Source organism: Camelus dromedarius, chromosome 11, assembly GCF_036321535.1.
Source record: "Camelus dromedarius isolate mCamDro1 chromosome 11, mCamDro1.pat, whole genome shotgun sequence".
In the NCBI taxonomy this organism is placed as follows: Eukaryota; Metazoa; Chordata; class Mammalia; order Artiodactyla; family Camelidae; genus Camelus; species Camelus dromedarius.
The window spans coordinates 63,343,462-63,357,785 of NC_087446.1; the positions used below are offsets into that span (position 1 = coordinate 63,343,462).

Below are 14,324 nucleotides of genomic sequence, written 5' to 3' on the forward strand. Positions count from 1 at the left end.
CCAAAGAGAGGCCAGCCATTGGAGTGGCAGCATCCTCAGTCCTAGGAGGAGAGCCTTCTGTGTGGTCCTGCGGCCCTCCCATCCCCCATTCCATGGCCTGAGTTTTCTGATGTTGGGAGTTTGAGTCCAGGGATTGCCACCTGCAGTCAGCAGAGAGGCCCATGAGATGGTAAGTCAGGCCCAGACCTGTGCTGGGGCAGTTCCAAGTCATTCTTTTTCAGATCTAGAGCTAGCCCTTGGCTCTCACCTCTCTTCTCAAGAGCTGGGACAGTCCTAGTCTGACTCAACTCTTGAGGAACATTGTCTGACTTCTCTCAGCTGAGACTTCCTTGTTCACCCACCCAGGAGGCAGGATTCTGAGTGGCCTCCCAGACTGACTGTAGGCGGTGCTGTGCCTTGGGGTGGGTATGAAGTAGGTCAGGTTAGCCTCCACCTCCCGCCTCCACGTCCCACCTCCACAGCCTACAGGCTTTGGGTCTGCTCCCCAGGGCTGGGTTCATGAAGCGACACCCTGCCTCACAAATCCTACCACCCTTGTACAGAACGGCCAGACTCTCCAAGGTTTCCCAAGGTGACACTTGCTTTATCTGATTCTGGAGCTGCCCAGTCTCGGTAGCTAGTGGAGCATGGAGATGCATCCTTGTCCCTTCACTCTAGAGAACTTTGTGGTCCCATTTTTGCGTCAGATCCTCTAGAAGGGAAGGTGTAGGCAGTTGGTCCTGAGTCCCTCAGGACGAGCTGGTGACCAGGCTCTTCCTGAGGAATGCTGACCCTAGAGGTTTAATCCAAAGAACAGTGATAGACTCCAGCACCATTCTGTCCAACATTTTATGCAATCCTGGGTGTGGTGCCTCCTGGCTCACCCCTCTGTCTCATTTCCTTGCTTCCTTTTCCTTATCAGCTTCCCTTCTACGTTTCTGTGAGTTCTTTGCCCCTTTGCCTAGAATCTCTCTTTTTCCCCCACGTCCTGACCCTGAGAATTTTCCAAGTCTCTGGCCCCAGTTCTCTGCTCCTCCCACGTGTCATCCCCTCTCAGAGCCAAGGACTCAGCCCCAGGCCCTTCCTGCAGCTGCCCAGGGAACTCGTAACCCACCTTCATCATCCAGCTGGACACCAGTCTCAATCAGACTGTTCATATCAGAATCCTCAATTCTCCTGACTTCTCCTGCCACCTGTGGTTCTACCTGCCATCAGCCCCATACCTTAGAATCACTTTGACTCCTGGCCTTCTTTCCCTCTTCACATTCCATTAGCCACTGTGTCAGCTGACTTAACAAACCTTTCCTTCCACTGACATCCTCCCCACACCGCACCATCAGGCTCCTTAGCTCAGCAGATCACCTAGAATGTGCCTGGTCCTGGACGTAGAAGAAAATGCCCAGTGGAGTCCCTCCATTTGCCTGGTTGCTGGGTGGTGGGATGCTGGGCCCGCTTGGAGTGCAGTGAGGGCTTCTTGTTGGTGACCTGAGTATGACCTCCCAAGGACCCAGGCCCTGAGCCCCTCAGGGCTTTCTGCTTTCTGGGAGTTGGGGCCTCAAACAACCAGCCTCCCTTATAGGAGGGTCTGCTGCCTCTGACCTCAGGATAATAGAGGCACATGCACTCTGGGGGAGACCCTTTACTTCTCATCATCTCTTGTAATGGAGACTCACCTAAGGGCAGAGAATTTCAAAGTGCTGATAACCTGGGATTCACTTCTCTTGGCGGCTGGAGGGCACAAACCCCATTCTGTTTGTTTTACATGAATGAATTTTTCTTAATTTTTCCACTGAAAATAAAAATTAAGTTTATTTACATGCCTGCATTCATAACAAAGGATTTTGACCCCTGGGCTAGAGGTGGAGGATTTCCGGGGAGGTTCTCTGGGCTGAGTCCTCCTTTTCCTTTCCTCTGCTCAGACCACCCAGGCAAGCCACCTCTCAGCACCAACATCCCCACTGGGGTTTTTCCCATCCTTGGCACCTTCACCTGTCAGGCCTAGAGGAGAGAAAGAGGCAACCACTAGGGCTGTCTGAAGTGACAAAGCTTCAGGTTGGACTTGAATTTCTTGCAGCTAGGCTAATTGGTTGTGCTGATGCGTCCACCTATAAAAATCAGAGTGGTTTACGCAGGGACAGTGCATCTGTTGGCAGCAGTGGAAGGGAGGAGAGCTCTTCTCAGCGGGTTCCAGCAAACTGGGGCTCAGAGGACCAGCCTCTCTCACTGTTTCCTGAGCCTGATTCTTCTCGGCCATCACCTCCCCACTGCCCTATGGCGGCTGACACGGGCCTCTCCTTCATGTACCGCTGGTTCAAGAACTGCAATCTGGTCTGCAACCTCTCGGACAAGTATGTCTTCATCACAGGCTGTGACTCTGGCTTCGGGAACCTCCTGGCCAGGCAGCTGGTTGATCGGGGTATGCGGGTGCTGGCTGCTTGCTATACTGAGGAGGGGGCCTGGAAGCTTCGGCAGGATACTGCCTACCGGCTGCAGACCACACTGCTGGATGTCACCAAGACTGAGAGCATCCGGGCGGCGGCCCAGTGGGTGAGGGACCAAGTGGGTGAGCAAGGTGGGATGAACTGCCTTCTTTGGTTTTCTCAGTTTGTCTTTTTTCCTCCTCTTTCTCCCACAGGCATCTGACAGTTATTAGGGACCCTGTTGTTGAGATAGGGTGGAGAGATGATGTAGAGAAAGGGGCTGGGGCTGTAGCTCAGCAGGACTGGAGCTGCTGGTCTGCCTGGTTTGGTCTGCCTGCATGAAGAGGTGATTTCCCAGGGAAGTTTTCTCTCCCCAAAACTAATAGGGATGGCAGAGGTGGGGGTTGCAATAGGAGGTCAGGGAGGGAACTTGTGTTCTGAATGTCCAAACCTTTAAAGATGGAGTTGCATCTCTGGGGCTTCAGTGGTCCTAACCATCAGCTCCTACAGAAATGTTAGCATATTTCTTGTTGGGATCAGGCTGGGAAGACGGGAGCGGGAACAGGAAGTTGGACTCCCTGAGCTCTCCTAGATTGTGTCAGGCTAGACAGCAGGGGAGGAATCTGTCCTATTCCTCACACCATGATGGATTTTGGGTCGACCTCAGGGTAGGTGTCCACATCAGAGTGGCTGCTCTTACTGGGAAAGGAGGCTGTGGATTAGGGCTGGGCTAGGGCTGCTTGGGAACCTGCCCGGGGAGCTACCCACACCCAGAATGTAGGTGCAGGAATGGGAGGAGCAGGTGGCTCTGTTGCAGAAGCAGCAGCCTGGGAGAAGGCCTGACTCCTAAGGGAACCACCCTGGGGTCTGTGCACACAGGTCGGGGCAGGAGAGCTCGGGGGTCCAGGAGAGGCAGACGGTCACTCCCTTCGTTATTCTGCTCCTTGGCATTTGCCACTAGAACAATGTTCCATATATTTTACTTATTTTTCTCATTTATTGTCTATCTCTCCCACCAGAATAAAGCTTCCAGGGGTAGGGGCAGAACATTTTATCTCTTTTATTTACTACATATCCGTAGTACTTAGATCAGTGTCTGGCATCTAGTGAGGGACTCAGTAAGTATTTGTTGAATAAACTAAGGAATGAATAATTCAGCAAGGTGAATTTCTTTCTTCAACAGGCTGCCTCCGCCCAGTGTCCTACATTCGGCCTTGAGCCACTTGTGTTAATGACTCATTAGGTATGTGAGTTTCCTCTTGCTGCTGTAATAAATTCATGCAAACTTAGTGGCTTGAAACAGCACAAATAGTTCTGGAAGTCAGAAGTCCCAAACGGTCTCCATGGGCGAAAATCAAGGGAAGAATCCATTTCTTTGCCTTTTCCAGCTTCTAGAGGCTGCCTGCATTCCTTGGCTCACTACCCTCTTCTTCCATTTTCAAGGCCAGCAAGGATGGGCTGAGTCGTTTTCATGTTGCCATCTCTCTGGTTCTCTGTCTTCTGGTTGCCTCTGTTGCCGGTAGATACAACCGGTGTTCCAGGTTCTTGTCCCGTCCCAGAAAGGATTCAGAGGCAAGACGTAGTGGTTAAAAAAAGTAAAGTGAGGATTTATTAAAAGATGGAGAGTACACTGTCAAGGGGAGAGCGGGCAGGCTCAGGGGAGCGGCTGCCCTGAGTTTCTTTGGTAAGTTAGTTACATAGGGTGTAAAAATGAATGGGTGGAATACTCATTGAGGAGGGAAGAGCTTGGGGTCATATTTCCTGATTATTATCCCAACTCCACCTTCCCAAAGGGAGGAGGGAATTTTGTCCTTATTAGTCTGGATCGGAAGTGTCATGGCATTGCTGCATGATGGGGACTTCTGACCTGCAAGGCTAATTTTATTGACATGAGGGCATAATGAGCAAAAGGTTACATATGGGCACTGAAAATTCCTGCCTTTTCTCACCTTTCTTTGTTGGTCTCCAGGCCAAAAGGTGTGGCCCCTTATTAGCCCAAAGGTTCCTGCTTTTCTTTCTCTGCCCAGGGACCCCCGGTGCTTACATGATGTGTGGTTTCCTGCATTTGGCCTGTGCCCCTCCTTGCTGCCCAGTTCCTGCCATTTGGTCTGTGTCCCCCTTTCTCTGCTCACATCTAGCTCTCTGCCTGCTCTGACACCTCTTCCACTTAGAAAGACCTTTGTGATTATATTGGGCTCATCAGGCTAATCCAGGAAAATCGTCCCATTGCAAGGTCAGCTGCTTAGCAATTTTAATTTCATCGGCTACCTTAATTCCTCTTTCCCATGTAACCCCCCATATTCCCGGATTCCAGGGACTAGTATGGGGACCTCTCTGGTGGGCCGCTGGTCTAAGAAGCACTGGGAAATGGTGGGGGAAGGGGTTTTTACTTGCTTTTTTGATGCCCCTGAGAGTCCCAGGGCATGACAAGTTGACACAGCCCTAAAGCTGTTTGCCCTGCTCTGAAAGTTCTCTAGCTGCTCTTTGCAGAAAGAAAATCAAGGTTGTCCTGGATCACCAGCAGACCAAACTATTTACCAAGGATGATCAGAGATAGCAGCAACTGTGTCCCTTCTCCACGGGCGGAGACCACTCAAGTTTTACAGTCTGGGTCTCAGGAGCTCATTTCCCCCACTGTAAGACAAGAGGGTCCCCGCTAGCTGGGAAGGTTCTGAGTCCTGCCAGCTGGTCTCCTGGGGTCTCGCTAATTGTAGAGCAGGAAGATAGGGTGGGGACACAGCCTGTGTGGGGACCCCAGGCCTTGGGGAAGGAGTGAACCATGATTAGTGTTTACATCCAGAATTGCCTGAAAAAGTATCCTGAGGCTACGGAGTCCAAGGCAGGGTGGTGGGATGGGGGAGGGGAAGGGAAGGACCCCGAGCCCCTCCCCCAAGTGGAATTTTACCTGGAAGCCAATATGTTAAACAAATGAAAGCTGAGGTTCTCCTGCATCTCCCTTCCTCAGCAGTTTCTGGGGTTCAGCCTGGAAAGCTCTGAGGACGGCAAACCACAGGCTGGAAACAACTGCTCTAATCCAGTCAACAAAAGACCTAAGATCCAGGGAGGGAAAATGACTTGTCCAAGGCTGGAGGTAGAATCAGGACTAGAACTTGAGGCTCTTCAAGCCTGGCCCCTGCAGAGCTGAAAGACGATGCATAGCATTATTTCTCTCCATTTATACCAACTCAATTTAAATATCTTAAAGAGAGCCTTTTCCACATTTTTCTATAATTATTTTATTTAAATATTTTATATATTTGTTTGTAATTATTACTTATTTCTCCTCTGGTTTGTGAGCTCCTTGAGGGATAAGACCCTGTTTTGTTCATTTTGTGTGTCTAGCGCATTCCTCTGTAACTGACAGAGAATAGATGCATGCATGCATGAATGTGTGAGTGGATGAATGAATGAATGGAGTGATTTTGGTGACGTAAAGTGGAGTTGGTTTCTTATATTCAGGTGAGTAGGGAGGGGGAAGCACAATGTGGGAAGGAATTCAAACATTAATTCATTGGTGTGAAAATGAGATCTCTCGTCCCAGAGCTAACAGCTTGGATGCTGTTAGCTAAAGTCTGGATTATAGCTGGTACAGGGCCCAGTCAGCTGGCAGACTATGTGCATCAGAAAAAGTGCCCCTTTAGGGAAAACCAGTTAGTAAAAGGCACATGTTCCTTTGGGCTGTCACAGCGCCCCACCCCACACCCCCAGCCTGGCTGTCTTGTTCCTTGTGTACATGCTCAGTCACACTCAGCAGCCCTGAGCTGGTGGGTAGTGGACCCTGGCCCTTTTCCAGAGACACTGCTGATTTCTGTGTGGTTCTCTCTCCCTCCATCTCGCCCCCCAGGCCTCTGGGCCCTGGTGAACAATGCTGGTGTGGGCCTGCCCGGTGGCCCCAATGAATGGCTGACCAAAGAGGACTTTGTGAAGGTGATCAATGTGAACCTGGTGGGACTGATCGATGTGACCCTCCATATGCTGCCCATGGTCAAGAAAGCCCGGGGCAGGGTCATCAATATGTCCAGCTCTGGTGGTCGTGTGGCCGTCATTGGTGGCGGCTACTGTGTCTCCAAGTTCGGCGTCGAGGCCTTCTCTGACAGCATCAGGTGACTGGGCTCTGGTGCCAAACGACTCCGGGTGGCAGTCCTGGGGGTTTCACTTCAGGAAGAGACGGCTGGGTGAGGGCACCCTGTGGGCAGGGGAGTTCTGGAGAGAAGATGCTGAAACAGTAGCAGGAGGAAGACTAGACCTCAGGGGGCCTTCCCCGAGGGCCCAGAGAAGAAGGGATGAGAGAAGCAGTGGGGCGGTGATGGGCAGCCTTCCCTTGAGCTGCCCCAGAATGAACAACACCCTGTCTGGGCTTGTGGAACTAGGAGGCACAGTCCCCCAGACAGACAGAGCAGCCTGGGAGCAGACATGCCGTGGGTGGCCCTAGGGAGGATGCAGGGCTTGCACAGACCCCATCGCTCCTTTGCCACCTGGGTGTTGGGGTGGGGCTGAGTGGGAGGGACCGGGTGAGAGCAAGGCTTCTCAGGTCTAGATTCTCTGGAACTACCTCCCGGCTGGGCTTGCCTATTGTGAATTGCCCGGAAATAGGCTTGGAGAAGGGCTTATTTGCATGCAGAGCCCGGCCTGGTGCAGGGGTGGAGGGAGCATCTCCAGGCTCCTGATCTCCAAGGGGAGATTGGCTCCTTTAGAGGTGTCAGAAGTGACTTTCCCTGATGATCCTTTGTCATGGTGGAGGCCCAGACTGAGTCCAGCTCTTCTTTCCCAGGCGTGAGCTCCACTACTTCGGGGTGAAAGTCTGCATCATTGAGCCAGGGAACTACCGGACATCCATTCTGGGCAAGGAGGGCCTGGAGGGGCATGTGCGCAAGCTATGGAAGCGCCTGCCCCAGGAGACGCGCGAGAGCTATGGCGAGGAGTACTTCCGTAACTGTGAGTGTCCCAGGAGGGAAAGGGGTCTTTGAGGGGGATGGGGAGGCCTTGGGGGTCACTGATCCACTTTTACAGATGATGGGATGGAGGCTGGTAGGGGTTATGAGTCCAAGGCCACACAGCTGGTGGCATAGTTGGGGTTTGAGAACTGCGGGGAGTGGCAGAACCATAGCTGCGGGGAGGTGGGGGTGTTTGGAGAGATGCGGCCCAGGAATGCTGCCCACCCCTGGCCCCCGAACATCAGTGTGCAGGGGACTCAGGTGAAAATGCACTGATGTGAGTACAGAGAAATTATAAAGAGCACAGCTGCTTGAGCCAGACTGCCTGGGTTTGAATCCTGGCTCTGCCACCGAGGGGCTAGGAGACTTTGGGAATGTTCCCTAGTCACTGCATGCCTTAGTTTTTTCATCTATAAAATGGAGCTAATTGTTACCAGCCAGAGTCCTTGGACTCCTTAATCAGTAGAAATTGATAAGAGGCCAAATGAGGAAATCAGGCAAGGCTTTACTGGAACTCGTGCTGCAGCATGAGGGACTGAAAACGAGTAACAGGTGTCCTTGTTCGCTCCAGGAAGAAGTGTTGAGCTGGTGCCTGAAAAGGGACGAGGTGGGTCGGGCCACCGCCACCGCAGCAGGGAAGGGGGGAGGGGTGGCCTAGGTGGTCGGCCCACCCCCTTGGGGAGGCCGCGTGCAGGGATTGTGCACGGTACTCTGCTTTTGCTCTGGGCGACTCAGAAGGGCAGTTGGGTTTTGGCATTTTTGTATCTTGTTGTTCCTACTTTGTTCCAAGGGCGCATGTGTGCAGTTATTTTCAGTCCCCTTCCATTGTCTTTGTATTCTGCTGCTCCAGGAGGCATCTGTCCAGGTGCAAGCACCGCAGTAGAGGGTCCCAGGTCTCAGTCTACCTCATAATGATAGTGCCTACCTCACGGGGCTGCTGTGAGGATTACTGTATGTGGAGTATCCTGCACACACTCAGTGCTAACCAGTCAGGAGGAAAAGAAGCGCGCGCGAGGATTTGCAAGGAAGGAGCTTTAGGCAGCTCTGCTTCTCCTGGAGCTAAGGGCCTCCTTTGACTCTCAGGTGTTTTTCGAGAGCGCTGGAGGGACATCACAGCTGCCGACTGTACTGTCCCAAACGGTGCGGTTCTTCCGGTGCGGTTCTTCCAGTTCGAGGGATGCGTGGCGCCCCAGCCGTGGGGGAACGAGAGGGCGCGTGGCCTGCAGGCGCAGCGGGGGAGGGCCTGGTCCGCCTTGTGGTAGGAGAGAGAAGCCCCCTGGGAGGGCCAGAAGGCCCCACGTTCTCAGAGCGCCTAGTCCCGAGGCAGAGCCATCTGGTTTCAGGAGAGGATGAGCCATCCGTGAGACTCCATAGTTCTCTCCATTTCTCTGGCTCCAAGAGCCTGGAGGGAGAGCAGCCCCTCAGGGCCACCCCTGCGGCTGCCCTTGTGTGGGGCAGAAATGGGGGTGGGGTGGGCGGCTGGCACTCTGCTGGCTCAGGAGGACCCCTTGGGCGGAGTGAAGCCGCCAGGCTCTCAGCCGCGGTCTGACCCGGAGTCTTTTCCCCTCTCTTTTATTCGGCTTCCATCAGTGTCCTCAAGAGACACTTTCCTGTCGTGGTTAAGCTCTTAGACACTGAAACTAGGCTGTCTGAGTGTAAATTTCAGCTCCCTTGCTTGCCTTGGGCCAGTCACTCAGTTTTCTCATCTGCAATGGGTTATGAGAAGGAATGAGTCAATATATATGAAGTGCTTAGAACATTATCTCCTTCCTGGTAATAACAATTTGATCTAAAAGTCTGTTGTTTTTATCTTCCCTTAGACAGAGCGTGACCTCCTTTTCTCTATTACATTGGTGCCTGAAAGCTCTAAGTTCTTGTGTTGCAAAGAGAGATTCTTAGCTAGTATTCATCCACATTCCAAAGTGATGAATTTTAAAACATACCCAGAAAATCTGGATGAGCTAAATGTAACCACTCAGTCAAATTCCTGGCAGGTGTCTAAATGTCCTGGGTGGCGGGGGTGCTTATTTCAGTGACATGCTGTCTTGGATCTCATACAACAGAGTAGAAAGCCAAGATACCAAAACCATGACAGCCATGTGTCCAGTTAATGCACATTTTATTGAGAGCCTACTACATGCCAGGCACTGGGTGGGGCTGACAGTGGACAAAGCAGCCGGGCACACAGCCGGCTGCCTGTAGCTTTCGGCCCAGTGGAGGAGACAGACCTTAATGAAAACAGACATGTCTAATGACAAATGTGGATAAGCACTGTGCAGAGAAGAAACACAGGGCTATGAGAAAAGAATGGGGTTAGGAGTAGGGCCCCAGTTTAGCTTATGGTGTAGGGAGGGCTTCTCTGAAAGAAGCAGGTCTTCTGACTCTGACGAAGAATTAGTCAGGCAGTGCTGGAAAGTAGAAAGGGGAAATATGCAGGTAAGTTTTTTCAGGAAGGCCCTGAGGCAGGAAACTCTTTAGAGGAATTTAAAGATGCCAGAGGGTGGGGAGCAGTGTAGGCGAACAGTGCAGGGGAGCAGAGGAGACACAGGGTAAACTAGAGCTTCAAGGCACACTGAGGAGGAAGGATGTGATCTGACTTGTGACTGGGAAAGACTGCTCTGGTTGCTGCAGTATTCCAGGCTAGACATGTCAGTGGTTTGGACTAGAGAGAAGCAGAGGGGATGGAAAGAAGTTGATAGCTGCCAGGTGTATATTAGGCTTGTTGGTCCCCAGAGGGAGAAGAAGCAATCCAGGATGAATGCTAGGTATAGTGCAGGGAACCTGGTAGATGGAGGCATCATTCTTTCATTGATTTAGGGAAGAGTCAGGGAAAAGCCTTTGGAGAAGTATTCCTTGGGGAAAGTAATCTTATAGTTTTGGGCATATTAGAATTCTGTGAGGAGAAAAAAGTACTAAGGGTTTACATCAGTTGGGACGTTCTTGGTTACAAGTGACAGAAAAGCCAACCCAAATTACTTAAACAGAAAAGGAATTTCTTGACACAACTAAAATGTTCAAGGATATGGGCTTCAGGCACAGCCTGATCCAGTCCACAAAGGATGTTGTTAGGACCTGGTTTCACCTTATTTCTTGGTTCTGCTTCTTTTATCATGGCTCCAGTCTCACAAGCTCTCTCCTCTATGAGGGTCCCTTGGCTGCAGCACCTCCTCATCTCTTCCCAGGATAATCCTTTCCAGTAGCTCCCCAAAAAGGTCCAAGACTTACTCTGAATTGGTGGGCCAGTGATGGCAGGGGCAGAGGGAACTGCAGGATGTACTCCATCCTGATTCCATCACTGTGCCTAGGGGAATGTGAAGATCTAATTGGCTCAGTGTGGGTCATGTGCTCTGCCCAGACCAAAGGACTCCGAATGGGAGCGGCATGGATCCCCAGAGAGAAATCTGTAGCTGTTACTCTAAACAAAAGGAATAGATGTCGGAAGGGTCAGGGGTTATAATATATGTCCTCTGTGAGATCCCCTTAAAACTCGCCCTTAGCAAAGGGTAACCCAGATGATTTATGGGGCCACTATGAGGCTGGGGTGAAACGAAGGTTCAGCTGGTGTTTGGGAACCTCACAAAGGCATTTTCTAAGTAAAGTGGCAAAATGAGGCGGAAGTTGTAGAGCCCTTAGTGAGGTCCATGAAAGAATATGTAGAAGGCAAAACTTCCTCCAGAAACTGCTGTCAAAAAGCTGATGCTGCCCTTTTGAAGAATAGTAAGGATTGGGTTTACAAAATACAGTAGGCAGATTCCCCTGTAGCCCACTCCATAATTTCAGAGGAAAATTTTAGGCAGACATTTACTACTTTAAGATTAAAAATTTTCCAAGTGATCAGACTCTAATTTTCACTTCAGTTTTTCTAGTGTTTCCTGGGATACACAGACGAGACAAGATCTCTGGGAATCTGGCAGGGGAGATCCGAGAGCAGGTGCAAGGCCACACGGAGAATTGTCCAACAGCAGGCATGCATACAAAACAAAGCAGCTGTGCAGGGACTTACTTCTGCTGTCACAGGAGCCTTCACAGAGGTGACCGTTGATGCCTTAGTGAGTTCTGAAGGATGAAGAGGAGATCACCAAAGGGGGAAAAGGTGGCAGGTGTTTCCCACAGAGGGAAGAGCAGGAGCAGCAGTTTGGAGACCTGACGGCACCGTGTGCTTTCGAAGGCGGTGTGGATTCGAGGTGTAAATTACAGCTGTCCCTCTAACCATGTTACACAGCTCTCTACACTTGTTCCTTCACAGTCAAGTACAAGGATCCCTCTCTTGAGGGCTGTGAGGAGGACTGAACAAGAATGTAAAGTACTCCGCTCAGCCACTTAATAAGAGCTCAACAAACCTTAGCTGTCCTTGCGATGACCAGCCCAGCCCGAGTGAAGCATGGGGGGTGGGGTTGAGGGACGAGGCTGGGAGACATCAGGAGTCAGATCAGAAAAGGCTCTGATGCTCCACTGAGAAGTGAGGCTGTCATCCTGGCGGCCTTCGGAGAGCCTTTCACATGGCTCTGAAGTCACCTGATCAGATTTGTGTGCGTGGGAAGGATAAGGAGGAGCTATGAGACCAGCTGGGAAGCAGCCACAGAAACCCAGCAAAGGAATGAGAAAGGCATGAAGTTAAAGGTCTTGGTCATTGTGGGAAGTGTGTGTGTATGTGGGGTAGTGTTTGGGGGGTGGGGGTGCCGAGTGCTGTGGAGTCAGACTGAAGAAATATTCAGGAGTAATCATATATAGCACCACTGGACACAAACTCTAGCAAGTTCTTGTGGCCAACCAAACAGGCCCCTGGCTCGTGAACCCTGGGGCCAGGGCAGGTATCTTGGAGTGATTTTTGGCTATGCCCCAAATAGAACCATATTGGATGTGGCTAGTTATTAGCAATCTAACAAACACACGTTCCCAGTGAAGCAGCAAGCAGGGTCACCGGGATAGGCATGTGAACTGGACAAAGTATTCTTGTCTTCACAGGCCTGGACTCGAGCCTGGTTTGGTTACCAAGGCTTCGGAGCAACACAGCCACCTGCCAAGCTTCCTTCTTTATCTCATTCCTGCTGGGGAAGCTACGCTATATTCACCTTTTAGTCCTCTTTCTTCCTAGGGAGGAACTAGGACTATTGGATCCATACCAAGTGGCAAAGCCTGATCCCTGCTATTTCATAGACTTCATTTTGCTTAATTCTCACGATAGTGCAAACGTTTCCTCGATGCCCAGAGGCAAGGTCCATGTTCTTCCTCGTGACGAGCTAAACGGGTACCTATGTCTCCCTCTTTCTTGTTTCCTTCCAATTTTTTCTATGCACTTACATGTATTTGCTTTCTATCCTCTCTCCTCCACTGTCTGCCCTGCTAGGATTCATCTTTGTCATTCTCTAGAGCAGATATTATTATACGCATTTTATAGATGATGACAGTTTAAGCTCAAGGTCACACAACTAATAACTGGTAATAAGTGGCAGAACGGGGCACAGTTCCTCTCATTGCTAGTCTAATGCAATAGTAGGAATTCAATACATAATTGTTGGACTCGAAATAGAAATGAGATTATTTACAGGGTGTTTGTGTAAGGGACAACCCGGAGACTGTGAGATCTTCCTGAAGTGTTAGATCAGTGATCTAATAGAAAGGGAGCTTGGATGGAATTCAGAAGAAGCCATCTTTAATGAAGAGTACTAGAGTCTTTGATTTTTTCCCCTTCTTGTACCTTCAAACAGATACTGCCAAGGTAAGAAACGTGGCGCAGTCGGCAGAGCCAAGGATCAGAGAAGTCACCAACAGCATGGAACATGCCATTGTTTCCCGGAGCCCTCGCATCCGCTACAACCCCGGCCTGGATGCCAAACTCCTCTACCTCCCCTTGGCTAAGTTGCCCACCCCTGTGACAGACTTCATCCTGAGCCGGTACCTTCCAAAGCCAGCAGACAGCGTCTGAGCAGGGGAAGCCCAAGGGGTGGTCAGTGGAGTATAGAGGAGGGAGCGGAGTATAGTGGAGGGGGAGAGAAGGCACTGTTGGGTCACAAAGGTTGTACCAGATGTTCTTGGGGGACGCTCTGCTTGGCTGACACCCTACTCGCTGCTGGTGAATTTCTGGGTAACTTCTAACAGAAGATGAATGCCTCGTTCCACTCACTGGGGCCTCACAGAAACTTGAGGTGGTCTTTGCAGGTTCAAAGACCTGAAGCATGGCCCCAAGAGCATCTGTCACCCTGTTAGGATATGGCTTTCTCCAGACCTGGAAACGTCAAGGAGAGGAAAACTAGCTCCTGCTGGACCGTGAGCCTCTCTCCATTGTCACCGCCACTGGGAACCTTGGTGGGGTAATCCACCCCAGGAGAGCTGAACCACTTTTCTGTTGTGTCTCCAAATATGCATTAACCTCATTCACATAACCCATTATTTGGAGTATGCAGAAAACGGAGTGCAAGATTATATCAGGCAAAAGTTTATAATTGTATTTTCTCTCTCTTTTATGGATTTCTCTATCCATAGGTGATTGGAATTCACATGAAATAACATTCATTTATTTAATTATCATTGATTAATTCTTCAAGTATTTGTTGAGTGCCTGCTACACACCAGGTATTGTGTAGGTGCTGGAAGGATATAAAGATGATTGAATCATGGTCTTGGTTTTTTACTCTTTAATTTGTGGTTTTGTTTTTGTTTATTAGCGCAATATCTAGTAGCAGAGATAAGGCAGTGATAGAAGAAACAGATATCAGAAAAAAAAATCAAATTTTTAGAGCTGTGAGGAACCATGGATATTATCTAATTCAGCAGTTCCCAAATTTGGCCGTCTATCATAATCATCTGGTTAATTAAAACACAGATTCCTGGGCCTCAGTGTTAGAAAATCTGATACATTAGGCTTGGGATAGGGCCCAGAAATCTTTATTAGTGACAAGAACCTAGATGGTTCTGAGGCACCTGGGCACCTGGGAACTGCTGATCGTTCCACAGAAGTCAGTAACGCTCAGAGGAAGAAGTGAGTTACCTG

At 50.4% G+C, this 14,324-nt stretch overlaps 1 protein-coding gene across 1 annotated transcript; it reads left to right on the plus strand.

The window, feature by feature from the left end:
- Window positions 1-1,771: 1,771 nt before the first annotated feature.
- On the plus strand, window positions 1,772-13,972 carry SDR9C7 (short chain dehydrogenase/reductase family 9C member 7). The gene is made up of 4 exons (XM_010990975.3): window positions 1,772-2,551; window positions 6,244-6,502; window positions 7,171-7,334; window positions 13,042-13,972. The coding sequence occupies exons 1-4, from the start codon at window positions 2,251-2,253 to the stop codon at window positions 13,257-13,259; spliced, it is 942 nt and encodes a 313-aa protein (XP_010989277.1). The 5' UTR covers window positions 1,772-2,250; the 3' UTR covers window positions 13,260-13,972.
- The last annotated feature ends 352 nt before the right edge of the window (window positions 13,973-14,324 follow it).